The sequence below is a fragment of the Eulemur rufifrons genome, chromosome 8, assembly GCF_041146395.1.
Source record: "Eulemur rufifrons isolate Redbay chromosome 8, OSU_ERuf_1, whole genome shotgun sequence".
Taxonomy (NCBI): domain Eukaryota; kingdom Metazoa; phylum Chordata; class Mammalia; order Primates; family Lemuridae; genus Eulemur; species Eulemur rufifrons.
The window spans coordinates 50531048-50544897 of record NC_090990.1 but is presented as its reverse complement, the minus strand read 5'-3'; the positions used below and the strand labels follow the sequence as shown (position 1 = coordinate 50544897).

General features: G+C 41.4%; 1 protein-coding gene across 4 annotated transcripts in view; it reads right to left on the bottom strand.

Annotated features, from left to right (window-relative positions):
* PDE4B (phosphodiesterase 4B) overlaps positions 1 to 13850 on the bottom strand; it is a 502155-nt gene that overhangs the window by 33834 nt on the left and 454471 nt on the right. For all 4 annotated transcript variants that reach the window (XM_069480104.1, XM_069480107.1, XM_069480105.1 and 1 more), the window contains one exon: positions 6239 to 6351. In XM_069480104.1, the coding sequence (XP_069336205.1) occupies positions 6239 to 6351 (113 nt within the window). The remainder of the gene's footprint in view (positions 1 to 6238; positions 6352 to 13850) is intronic.

Genomic DNA, 13850 nt, shown 5'->3' with positions numbered 1-13850 from the left:
AAAGGATGTGATGTATAATGAAATTGCCCCAATCATTTGAATGATAATAAAAATTTTTTAAAAGTAAGAATGGTTTCTCTCCATTTTCTTCTTTCTTTCAGAAGCCAGGCATAAAGGGAATTTGGGGGCAGGCTGAGGTCCTTTAAACAAAACCGTACTATCTTATCTTAGGCCATGTCAGAGAATTTTAAGAAACAAATCTTGAATTTAGCAAACTGATCCACAATAAGCAGTGGATTAGTTTAATATTCTTATTTATGTGTTTATGAGTGCTTTACACCCATTCTCTATAACTGTGGTTATTCTTCCCCTGATCTATGTTAGTAGACACTGCTTCTCAGCCAAGAAGACTGAGTTTAGGGCAATTAATGGCTGGCCTAGAGGCTGAGAATATGGGAGTTGCAGATTAGGACTGTGAACCAGAACCCACCCAGGATGGCCAGAGTTACCAGAATAAGATCTCTGATTGACCCCTCCAAAATTCCCTTAGAAGAATTATTAAAAACCTCTAAACTTTTCTCCATATTTATTTGTCTCACTGGGATCATTGATTGTGAGTCAGACGACCTGGGTGTGAATCCTGGCTCTCTTGTTTACCCTGGGCAGGTTATTTCAACTCTCTAGGCCTCGCTTTACTCATCTGTCTAACAGGGATAATAACAGTACCTATTTCAAAGGGTTGCTGTGAATATTGATGACAGAATATAGGTAAAGAGCTCAGCACAATGTCTGCACACACAGCATACACCTGTACAAACAGTCTGTTTGTTCTCTATGATTATTCTACCAATAAATGCAAGAGCTGAAGGAGACTGTGGATACAGTCTTTTCAACTAATTAGTTTTAGAGATAAGAAAATGTAAAGATTCAAAATGTTTAATAGTCTATGATAATACATCTAAATAAAGGCGGAGCTAGAACTCAAACTCATGGCTTATTCCCAGCCCTTTTCACTTTACTCTGCTGCCTCCATACTTTATTTTACATAAATCTGAGCAGTAAAGAGAGAAAAGTTGCACGAAAAAAAATGCACGAGTGCCCACATGGCTATCAGAACTAATTTTCATTCTATTCTGTCCTCTAATCCAGGGTCACCTCTAATATGTGTGGGACCACATACCATAAGTCTAAATATATAAATAAAGATTATAAATTGAGCTATATCTCCTATACTCCTTCCTCGACAGATATACCTTCATAACAGCCTGGAAGGTCAGACTGAATTTAGAATTGTTGAACTCCCCCGAGATGGAAGTGCAGGGGGACCCAGCTCCCGGACCACACCCAGCCCTCCTCTTTCCCCAAGCCCTCGCATCTCCAGGGACCTGTGTGCAGGCCCGTGTGAGTGAGCCCTCTGCCACAGCCTGCACGCCCAAGCTTCTCCCACACAACTCTCCTCACACCCTAGATTGCTGCCTCTTGGCTACTCCTTAGGTCTAAGGGTGTGCACTTCTATAGCATGTCCAGGGAAGAGGTCTGTGCAGGCCCGAGAGGTGGGTTCAAAGCCATTTGGGCAGAGAATGTTGGGGTCCAGCAGATGCAGAGTGTGGTCTAGAGAGGGGAGTTGAGCTGCTCCCTTGACCCAGCCAACTCCTCATTTCCTGGGCTGGAGGGCAGCTGGGGGAAGGCCAGGCAAAGGCTCTGCTACAGCACAGGGTCCAGGAAAAGGATCCATCTCGTGCTAAGGGTGGCACTGCTCTAATCACATCATTGAATTCTGGGCAAAAGTGGCATTAATTCCTTTCAAGGATTGGTCACCTGCTTACCACCTTCCTGACAGAGTTCTCAGATGAATCTGTTGGCCAATAAGATCTGTTTCCTTTCAGTGCTGCTGAATCCAACACTTCCCAAAGTTATTGATTATTCAGCTAAATAGAAAATGACTCACCCAACGGTAGGGCAATCAGCTTTTCACAACCACCTTCCAGTGCCTTTCAGCCTGGTTCTCAACTGGCTCCAGGCTGGTGGAACTGTGAGACTTTGTTCCCTCCCACCCAAGAGCACAGGCGATTAGTTGCTTTTGCTCTCAGTGTTCAGCACTACAGTACGGCTGCACCCCAAGAACTGGAAAAATAAGCTGTGTGGCTGGGAGGACTCACTTCCCTGCGATGGTATCTGTAGCTGACTTCACAGCGCCTTAAGAGAAAGAGGCCTCCTATCTCCCATTCCTATCGTATGGGTTTCCTTAGCAAACATTTACTGAAGTGCTAGGCTCTGATGCCTCATTCTGAAGAAAGTATTAATATATGGGGCCACTCTTCTCAACAACAGAACATCCGTTTTCCCCGGGAGGGTCCAACCTTCGTGCTGCATCTAACATAGGCCCAGAGCAAAGCCCATAGAGAATGAAAAGGACAGTGGAGGGCATTTTAGGGGAAGTGAAGACAGTGACTAGTTGCTTGAACGTAGCTCCTGGTTGAATACCACAGCATGTTTATCTTCTGAAAAACATTCAACGTGCTGGGTAAGAATGCTACTTCTGACGTTTGTCACCTGCAAATTCTAGGTGAGAGACTATGTTTCTCTGTACAATGGCGGAAGGAGCAGCTCCCCCTTCCCTGTCAGTCACAGCTGCATCTCCTGGGATTGTTCTGGGCTGGTCCTTCCTCAGCCACTGTTGTTGCAACCCTGTACTTTTCTGACTGCGTCTGTCAGGAAGGAGACAGGAAATTGTCGTCACCCTCACAGCCCCTGCACCGTTCCCCCTATCCTCCTCCAATGACGTCGGTTGGCTTTGGTGACAGAAGGTCAGGAACTGAGCCACAGTGGAGTTCAGGAAGATAGGTCACTGTTTATGCCGTCGTTGGGCTGGGGATCCTGCTGCGGGGGACTTGCTTTCTTCCTTTCTATACTGTTTCTCTTTCCGTTCCTCTTTTTGTAATGCAGGGCCAAAGCATCCTGTTTTCAAAACATCTGACTGTTTTGCCACTGAGGAACTCATGCTCTGATGCATTTCGCTGGAGTGTAAGATAATTCTTCTAATTCAGGAGGTGATGAAAATTGAAATGCAAAAATTAATGAACAAATCTAAGAAGGGAATCTATTGTTAAGCAGAACAGCTCTAACACGTCTAACCGAACTTAGGCAGCTTGCAGAAGGCTTGCTAGACAATCTTTTCATCTTGAAAAACAATGCCATCACTTTGTTAAACTCCTGCTAAACTTATCCCCCCCCCCCATTTTTTTTTGGTAATTCTTGAGGGACAATAATTTACAATACTAACCTACCTAGCTGCATTGTTCTCTAAAATTCTGGAATTCCATTTGACCTGTGGCCAGCATTAAGAGATCAGGTTGGGCCAAAGAGAAGACAATGTTTTTGTAAGTCACAGGAACAATTCCTTCTGTAACTCCCTGGGCTGTGAAGCACTTTTGGGAAAAAGTCTGTTCTAATCTTTGAATCACTCAGTTTTTTTCAAAATAGAAAAGAGTTAAGGAAAACAAACAAACAAACAAAAGCACAACCCTACCAAGATGAAGTAAGAAGAAAGACTCCTTGCTTTTCCTCCACCAGACACAGTCAACTGTCTACCAGTTGCATGTAGACTGCACAAACATAATTCCCAAATACCCCCCCAAGCATAGCACTCTCTCTCCCAGCACATTCTTAAGCAAAGTCAGACACTGCAAACAAAACTTAGTGATCACTTAGCTGAAATAGAACCAAGAACACTGGGTCTTTGCAAAAATGTAGTGGCTGCTGCTGATAAATATACTCCCTCTATAAACTGTCTTCACGCTCACTTCCAGGTCTGCAACTCAGAGATCTGCCGTGGCCCCTCAGTGTAGTGAGGACAAGCAAAATGTGAACAAAGAAGACTACATAGTAATGACACTAACGATGAGGATGATGATATTTTTAAATGGCAAATTGGATGCAAATCTCCAATAATTTCAACAACATTTAAAAATGAATGTGGAATATTATTTTTACGATAGATAATTCAGTTCCCAAAGAACTGGTATAGATCACTTTCTTTTTGGTGGCCACAAAAATGTTCTCACTTTATTATATTATACATGCTATGATTTATGTTATGCTTGAGATTTACCTGAGACAAGTATCTGAATAATCACGACTTTTACAAGAAGGTAGTTGAGTAAAAGATCTTTTTAAAAATTGAAATTGACTTTAGCTGTCAGTTGCGAATCATCCATTCACTGGATAAGTGCTTTGCCTGACAACCTTTCCACCGTAGACCTGGAAGATGGGTGAGGCTGCACGCCTTCTACTTAAGCTAACTGTGTCAGCATTAAGGGTTAGCCCTTTTGTTAGGGTTAGCTCTATTCAACTTTCATTGCTTCCTGCACACGACACCATAAAGGAGGAGCGGAAACCTGAGGGATTGGGATTTTTACCAGAACCTACAGAGTGCCTGGTCTCAGAGCCTTATTAACTACTATGCTGAATAGGAAATCATTTTTAATAAATTTGTAAGACAGTCGATGTCTAATTTCAGCACTCCAGACACAAATGGGATTAGAATACGACAGCGTACCAACACCACTCATGATGAAAAATAATGGCAATTGGTAGTTTCCCAGGGAGTATTCTTTTTCTCCTCCTGGAGTTAGTTGCCTGCTTTATCTTGGTGACTATCATTAGTTTATTTTGATGACTCTAGAAGTTTTCCACATCCTCTATGCTGAAACCTGTTGAAAAACTACACTCTAAGTATTGAATCTGCATCTTGCATGGATATCAATGATCACAAACTACAGAAAACACAGTATCTGCCAATGCTCCAAAGTAGGCTCAAGGCTGTTGTGAAAGTCCTTCTACGTGGAGTCCCAGTGTGATTTGGAGAAGTTGTGCAGCTGAGCCCTCCTCATGGGGAAACAGTTGGGTGAGTTTTAGAACAGCCTAAAAAAAATCCCTGAATTTAGCCTTCAGTTGAGAGCTTCAGAGAAAAGTCAGTAAACAGTTAAATCTCAAATGTGTTCTTTTCTTCCCATCCCCCCACCCCCTAACTTGAACTCTAAATGAAAATTTTAGGAAGGGAGTTACTTTTGCCCTTTTATTTACCAATAAACAAAGAGTCCCAAGTCAGAAGAGTCCCACCTCCCCTCCCTCAGGATCTCCTGAGGACACATTGCCTCGTCTGTGCAGAGCCTTTGAGCAGGAGCCAGAGAGCCTTGATCCAAAGGTGACCCTTCTACCCCAGGGAAGATGGAGGAGGGACATAGGCTCAAGAACGCACCTCAGGGCGGGAAAGGGCATGCTGGCAAATGTGGAGCAAAACCTCTTTCCAACCCCAGAAACATAAGACAATAAATAACACCTCCGGCTAGAATGATTGAGACTCTGAAAATGTGCATTATGAGGGTGCAGTGTAAGGCTTTCCATCAAAGAACAAGTGCATGTGTATGTATACATACATACATATACATATAAATTTATATATATCTAACATTCTTCAACGTAAAAATACAAACATAAAGCAACAACTCTCACTACATAAATTAGCACTCTAAGTCCAGGTGTAAATTAAACAAATGATATAATGATAGATAATTAAAGCTCTTTAACACTAAGTTTTGTCTGGGGATTGTAAATAAAACCAATTTTTTTTTTTTTTTTTTTGCTAGATGGGTGAAACTTAATTTTAAATGATTCCACTATGAAAATTAGCAAACTTAAAAAAAATAACTTTCTGTTTTTGGAAACCAAGTATATTGTTTCTTTTTTATCTAAGATCATTCCAGTATCACAAAAGAAATGTTAGAAAAGTCCCAGAATGTCCTTCGCAAAAGGAATCTATCAAAGTCGAAGGCAAACCATTCTCTCCCATTGATGCGCAGAGGTCAAATTATTTTCTTGTTTAAAAAAAATATGTAACAACTGATTGCAATGCCACATGTCATACATTTCACCCTATGGACTCATTCAAATTTTAGTTTTCTGATAACTGTAAAAAAAAAGGGTATTTTCAATTGTGTAGCGATTTGGAAGATTTATAGACACCTCTCATCTTAAACATATTCCAAACTGCATCAAAAAGAGAGAAGTTTGGTTTCGGGGAATTAAAGCTCAGTGAAGATTTTAAACTTGTGCTGCAGCATCAAGACACAAGCAAAATGTGACACTTTAGAAGAGAATCTTCTGAGACAGATCAACAAACACTCTTACGGTTGCTGGTTGGTCGTGTTCCCCGGCACACTCTGCTGCAGACAGGGGTGAGAGGAGCCGGAGCTCCTTACGTGGTCACACTTTAATGCATAAAATGGTCATCTCTTACCTTGTTTGAAGCCATCTCACTGACAGAGCGGTAGGTCTGTATGGTCTCTAGCTGGTCTAAACACCAGTCTAATTCCTCCAGCGTTTCCATTGCTAATTTTTGATAAGACTCTTCTGCAAACAAACACACAGACATGTAGTTAGGCTGGAGCGGCTGCAGGCTGTCCATAGCAGAGTCACCGCTGCCACCGCTGATCCCGGCGCTACTGAAGGTGCCCCCGTGCTCCTTCATTATTTGCACGCCGACTCCTTCCTTCCAGCTCTCTCCACCAGGAGAACAAATCACAGTGGTGCTCTCCCTGGGATGGCCGGTGCCAAGTTTTCATCCCCCCGCCTGGATGAGGTGTCAGTGATCTACCAAGAAACTTCCTCTGAGGAAGAAGGCGGGGAAACTCTCTTAGAAGCTCATCTGCATAAATATATCCTGAAACTAAAGGCAGAAGCAAAGAGTTTTCTCAGGCTCACTCTGCCTTAGTCATCTCGGGGTTCTTTAGGGTGCGTGATGTCATTTCTGAGTGTTGGCAGTCTTGAGCAGAGATGAGGAAAGCTTTTTCTCATTTTGCTTTTCTTCTAAATGGAACAGCTGAAATTTGGGGGATAACTGTTTGACCATTATGTTTGAAGGCGAGGCGGTCATTCATTCCGGGGAATGTGTTCGTGTTGGAATAACTTGTACTTTGGCAAACACTGACCCACACAAGCAACAGGCGTAGGCTATGCCTTTCTCTCCCTTGAATCTTTCCTCTAATTAGAGGCAAAATAAGGTCTCCCTGATAAGACTTCAGTCTAAAAGAAACTGTCTGGAGTTTTACGTGAACACATTTATGGGGCTGGGAGTCCTGCAGCTCTCGTTATACTAAACAAAGCTAAAACTTCCCTTCTGCGAGTGCCAGGATCACAGGGAAATTCTGAACCGGACTTTCAGGTGGAGCCAGATGTGAGCGCTGCAGATTTTTCATTTTGATTAAAGCTGGGAACTCCGATTGGTTGCTCTAAGAATCTAGATTTTAGGAATCTATTTCTTGGGAGTCCATAGGAAAAAATACTGTTTTCAGGATGACATTTTGCTAGATAATGAAAACTCTTTTTACAAATTCTCAATCTGCCATTCCATATTCAAAAGTTTATGAGTCTAAATAAATACTTCAGGTTATTCACTTAAGAAATCTATGTTAATAAACACTGAATTAATTTTATAAATGCTAGATGAATTAAAGATGCTACAGACACTTGTAAAAAGCAGACTCTTCCACATACATGACCGTTTTTGAGGGGAACAACATCCGTGAACTCTACCAAGATTTCTGAAGTGCAGGCACACGATAGGCACTAACAAAATTAAAAATCTTGTGTGGAGTTCTAATATAACATTCCTGTCAGATTTAGAACCCCCCTTTTTATACATTTATACAAAAATTCTAGAAAGACCACATAGTTTTTTTATTTATTATACAAATAATTTTATGTGTGTAGTGTCCAAATACTTGAAGCAGAAAAGAGAATAAACAGAAAATGTGATTCCAACTGACTGGAATCACTTGGCCACAGATACACATCTCAAAGAATAGTTGCTTTGTTTATTCCCCAAATATTCATACACTTCAGGAGAAAGAGGGGTTAAATTCAATATCCTGTATGTCATACTTGAAAACCCACAAAACCACTGGAGGTAACTTCCTCCATTTTTTCACACTCCTCAAAAATGTGCAGACAAGAATTGAAGCGTTTTTAATAAAACTCATTTCAAGCCAGATTTGCACATACCTTCCCTTCTTTCTTCCTCTTCAATTTTGCAATGCTGCCTAAACACGGACATTCTCCTCACTTTCTCTCTAGTGCATCCAAAACACCCTCTTGCTTCCTCTGTTTCCTCCCAGAAGAGCACTTTTTCCAAGGAAGTTTTTTCTGAAGAGACAGATTCATCCCATCCTCATTCTTTGCCTCTAATAGAAGAAAAAGTCCAACTGCTTCTCAACTACTCGAGCTTTGCACCTTACTGTCTTCCACAACACAACCTGTGGTTCTCTGTAACTAAGATCAGACCTCCACCAGGATGCTGGGGAGTAAGCAGTCTGTTCAGAGCTTTTTGAATCAGCTGACATGCAGAAAGACAGTAAGATGATATATCAAATTTCCCCTTCATGAAGCGGAAAAAAGGGATCTGATTTCTACTCAAGCTTGACAAAGAAAATATGTACCGGCAGAAGTACTAAAAAAAGAAAAGGACTCTCCCAAGCTACACCAATTAGAAGTTACCACCGCAGCTCATTCATTGTCTGTTACACAGAACAAGCACACATGTGCTTCTAGAGTTGGTACAATATGAGACGTGGGTGACTGGTCAGTGGATATGATAGGACCTTGCTCCCTTGCCCTCTTTTCTTCAGGTGAACTATAATATTTTTTAAGCAAAAATTATTACTTTTTGAAGTTACGTTAGTTACGCTAGTTAGATTGTCACTTTCCAAATTCTTAATCCACAGTCAAAATTTTCTTTGTGTCCCATTTTATAGCCTTCTTATCATGGTGACTAAGGCAGGAAGCACAGATGTCAGAATGGGCTAGGAGGCATCAAACACTTGCTACTTATGGATGCAACCAAAGAAAATGACCAGGGCAGCTCCCTGCTGTAACTTCCTAGCTCTAGCACCACATCCAGTGATTGATCGGTCCCTAGTAGATACTCAGTAAATACTTGGAAGAATGGAAACCAAATTGCCTGACCAAGCAGTCTGCAAATAATTGGGCACCTGGAGGTTGAATGGTACATCTGTAGCACTGTCAAAAGAGCACTGGATTTGGAGTAAGAATCAGGAATATTGACTCTCTCTTCTACCCCTTACTGTGTGGTCCTGGATCTCAATTTTATACATCTGTAGAATAAGAATAAAAATATTTATCTCATAAAGTTATAAAGGGATTAAATAAAGTATATAAAGTGCCCGGTATGGTGGCCAGTTCTTAGTAGGTGATAAATACCTAGGATAATTACTTACAGCAGTCAAAGAAACCCAAAGGCCTGGCATTGAGGGGTGAGGAAGAGCATGAGGGAGAACAGAAAATGAGACAGCAGAATTGCATTCAAGAAGGGATTTTACAGTAAGAATCGGAAATGCATAATTTGAAGGGCCCAGTGCAAAATGAAAGTTCAGGGGCCCCTTGTTCAAAAAGCAGGGAAAAGTGCTATTAAAGGTACTAAAGTATGAAGCTTTTTCCTTTATTCTGCATTCTCTCTTTCAACCTGTTACAGTGGTTTTCTTAAATATACTTTTTATTTTAAAATACTTTTAGACTAACCAAAAAAATTGCAAAGATCATACAAAGAGTTCCCGCATACCCCACATCCTGATTTCCCTGTTGTTAACGTCTTACATTATTATGGTACATTTGTCACAATTAATGAATGATTTGGTGTGTTATATTTAATATCATATTCTTTCAGCCATAGAGATACCAAGAAGTAAGCACAGACCCTCCCCACAGGAGGCTGGAGGCTCCGTATCCCATGTTGAGGGCACACACACAGCTCACCAGCTCTTGGCTAGCCTGTCCCCATGAGGCTAGCCAGACTCATGTGCTATGTCCCAGCCAGGGGTGAGCCCTGGGAAAGCCGAGCCAGACATTTCTTTTTCCCATGGTCCCAGTGTCTCAATCCACAGAAGACAATCCCTTCAGTACTTAGGTACTCTGCTAAGCGTTCTGCAACCTTTGTATTGGAATTTGGTAAATACCTGGATCGGGGGGGACAAGAGGCTCCCCTCACCAAGACATGGCCTCTGTCTATGATATTATCTGCCAGCTCAGGGCAAGGACAACTGCTACCACGCCCTACCTGAGACTTTGCAAGGCACACATGCCTAACTCAGACCCTCCCTGTACCTGTACCCAGGCCCTGCTGGGCATAGAGAGAGGGAGTGGTCATGGCAGGGATAGGAAAAAGGAGACTAAATGATTCCTGGGGTGTCAGGGATCAAACAAGAGGATGGTCAAGAGCCTGTTCAGGGGAGAAAGGCAGGTGGCCGGCAATGGGACAGTGCAGAAGCCAAGGCTCCAGGCCACTGGTGTATACTCCATTGTCCCATCAGACTTCACTTCCAAACATGAGTGCAAAGATAAAATTATTAAGAGTTTTGAGACAGCAAATATGGAACCCTTCTGAGCAAGAGGCCCTATGCCACCATACAAGTTGCATGCCCATGAGTCTAGCTCTGTTCCTGTCTCAAATAAGATGGCCCTGAGAAAGAACAATGCTGGGGGGCTGTTCTTCCCAGCAGGGACAACTAGCCTCTTCTAAAAAAAAAAAAAAAAATATATATATATATATATATATATACACACATATAGTGCTTAACACCACAGAAGCGAGTCTCAAGACAGTAAGAGCAGGTGATGGGACCATGTATGGCCATGCGGTGGACCCTAGTTTTCAAATATTTCCAGAGGGAAGGAGCAGGGAGAACCAACCTCCCTACCCTTCCTTCCTTCTTTCCCTCTTTCACTCCAGAAAGAGTGGCAAAGGAAGATTTTCTTCCTTCTGCAGATCTGGTAAGTACTGCATTTGACCCTGAGAAACAGGAAGAGAAAATGGAGAAACAATTGTAATTAATATTAATCTGATAATAATATGTGGCAATCAAATAGTTCTTTTCTCAGAGGAGCTGCAAGCACACTATTCATTAATCCTTGCAACATCTCTACGTGATAGACGCAGAAGAGGTATGATTATCTCATTTACCTTTAGGCACAAACTAAGTCAGAGGTTAAACTGTTAGAGCAAATAGTCCCCTCCAGATTCTTGGCAAGATGATATCTGGGTCTATGAAATAGAGGATTCAGGTCAGCACTGAAAAATGCCTGTATACCTGAAAATGCTGCATTTCAAGTTGCATCATACCCTTAGGTCTTTTCTATTTAAAATTGTGTAATTGCTTTCCTAAATGTTGTCATTTCTCGAGTCTCCTCTTCCCTTTTCTGATCTACCTACCACAGCCCTTAGTGCAGGGAGGTTGTGCCATGTTTACTCAGAAGACTTGGTAACTTCTCATCCTGAAACTTTCTTCAGGGGGTGAACTCAGGGAAATTACCTAAGTCCTCTAAGACTAAATTTCTTTATTTCTAAAACGAGGGCAAAAAAATAGCCTACTCTCACAGGGAAGGTGGAATAGGAGAATACACACAAACATTTAAGTAATTTCGCAAATATCTCACTTATTGTTACAATGGAGTATTGTTACAGATGTTGCATTGTAGAAAATTAGAAAATTATGGAGCAGCAAAAATTTGAAATAATAAAAATCTCACATTTTTCCCAAGCAGAGACCACCATGCCCCTTTGTGCGTATTCTTTCATGTGTGTGTATATACATACATATGTGTATAATCTAAACACACTGTACAAACTGCTGAGCAACATTCTTGTTTTCAGTCAATGAGCTTTCCTTTTTTTCTGTTTTAGTAATTTTTTAGTTCATCTAATACTTAGGTTCATAGTCCAATTTCCCCAGCTTTTTCATGCAAATCCAGTAGAAATGTGTATGTATTAGCAGAGCAGTGTTGAGAAGAGAAAGAGATCCAGAGAAGGGTGACAGGAAAGGGTAATTAGAAACCTCTGCCTGGCCACAAATAGCTAGCTGCTCGTAGTTAGAAAATATGGGAGCAGATTTTAGCAGTTATGAAGTCACTGGTCAAGCTGGTAACAGACCTCAGGTGCCCTAAAAGCGGGCTTGAATCTGTGCAAGAAAGTGTGATCTTATTACCCTACTGATATCTTAGAAAAGTGGAGGTAGAGGCCCTTTACATATTTCATGTCATTTCACTTTGAAACCCTAAGTTCCATCACTCTTAATACAGATGGGAAAACTGAGGCTTGGAGAGGTAAGTGCCCTGCCCCAAATTATACGTAATTCCCAAGTGAAAGCATAACAATATACCTAAAATACGTTTCCTACAAATTGTATCTAAATATAATTTTAACATAGCTCTGTATCCTCAGAACATATCTGTCAAGTCTCCCCCATTTTCTACCCTAAGAAAGCACCTAGAAAAGAATTGTACGTAACCTTTTGTTTATGAGCCTCGCATAATCAGACTCTCTTCCCACCAGAGAAGACATTTGCAAGGTTATATTAGTGGTTAAATCAGTTGGAACAATTGCTGCATGCAACAATAGGGATGACTCTCATAAACATAAATGTGGAACAAAAGAAACCAAATATTAAAAAGTATATGAAAAAGGAGCATGGTTCAATTTACATAAAGTTCCAAAGAGGGAAGAACTAATCTATGATATTAGAAGTCAAGATGGTTGTCACCTTGGGAGTTAGTGACCAGGAGGGAATTGAGGGGCATTCTATGGCACTGGCAATGATCTATTTCTTGGTCTGGGTGCTGGTTTTATGGGTGTATTCATTTTATGAAAATTCACTGATTTCTACACTTGTGATTTGTTCACTTTTCTGTCTTCCTGATTTTTTTGTGTGTAGGTTTTCAACAGACAGTCCCATCTAGGGAAAGTCCGGTTTAAAAAACAAGAGCTGGATTTCTAAGAACACATTTCCTTTCCTTACGTTAAGCTACAGCAATGTGTGTCAACAGAGTTTAAGTCTCACACAGCTGAAAAACAATAAAAATGTTAGTTTTGATATGACATAGGCCCGGACGCTCAAAATTCAGTGGAATACGTGGGAGTCTGACTCAGCTGTTTATAAACCCTGACTGTGCAATTTACTAGCAGCATGACCTTAGACAAGGTAATTAGCCCACTGTGCCTCCATTTCTTCCCCTGTAAAACAGGAAGATATTGTAAACTAGCTGTGAGAATTAAGCTAATCGACATCTGCCTTTGGTACAGCATCTGGCATGTGTCAGGAACTTCCTCCTCCTTCCCCACCACCTCTCTGGTCCTCGGTCACTTTCCTGAGGATATAATTGACTCATATTTGACAGCTAAGTCTTGGAGTTTTGCTCTAGCCCTAGGGAAGGGAGCACGTGTCAGGTTGGCCATGAAATCCTCAAATGCCCCTCCTAATGCATGACTTCAAAAAACTGCCTTGTTGGTACTTGTCTTAGGTTGGAGGTTGTTGGTTTTCACTTCTAAAATATAGGCCTGACGTGTTGGATCATTTGGCTTTCACCAAATCCTGAGTGACGTACCAGGTTAGTGGCCCTTTGAACATGGAAAATTGTATAAGAAAGCTGTTTTTTCATTCATTTCATTTAGCAAAGTACATTGAACATCTACTATGTGCTGAGCCTGCTGCTGGGTGGGGTGCAGGAATACAGCAATGAACACAATACCTCAGATGTGGTGCTGTCCATTGCACTGCATGATTCTATTGGAAATCCCGTTTCCATTCTCCAAATGGTAAGTCTATGAAGCGAGGTGCCTTATCAGCTTCCTTTCCTACTGTTCTGATACTTGCAAGTGAGAAGTGTGTATTAATTGAGTTTTACATCCAGCTTCTTTCTAGCTTTATTCATAAGCTTCAAGCCCTGTCCTTATGTCTGGGCTCCTCTCTACACTCTAGGTGCCAAAGTCAGCGTGCTTATTTCAATCTTGTGTTCCTCCCCATAGTGCAGTAAGTACATATGGACATTGGCCTCCCCTTAAATAA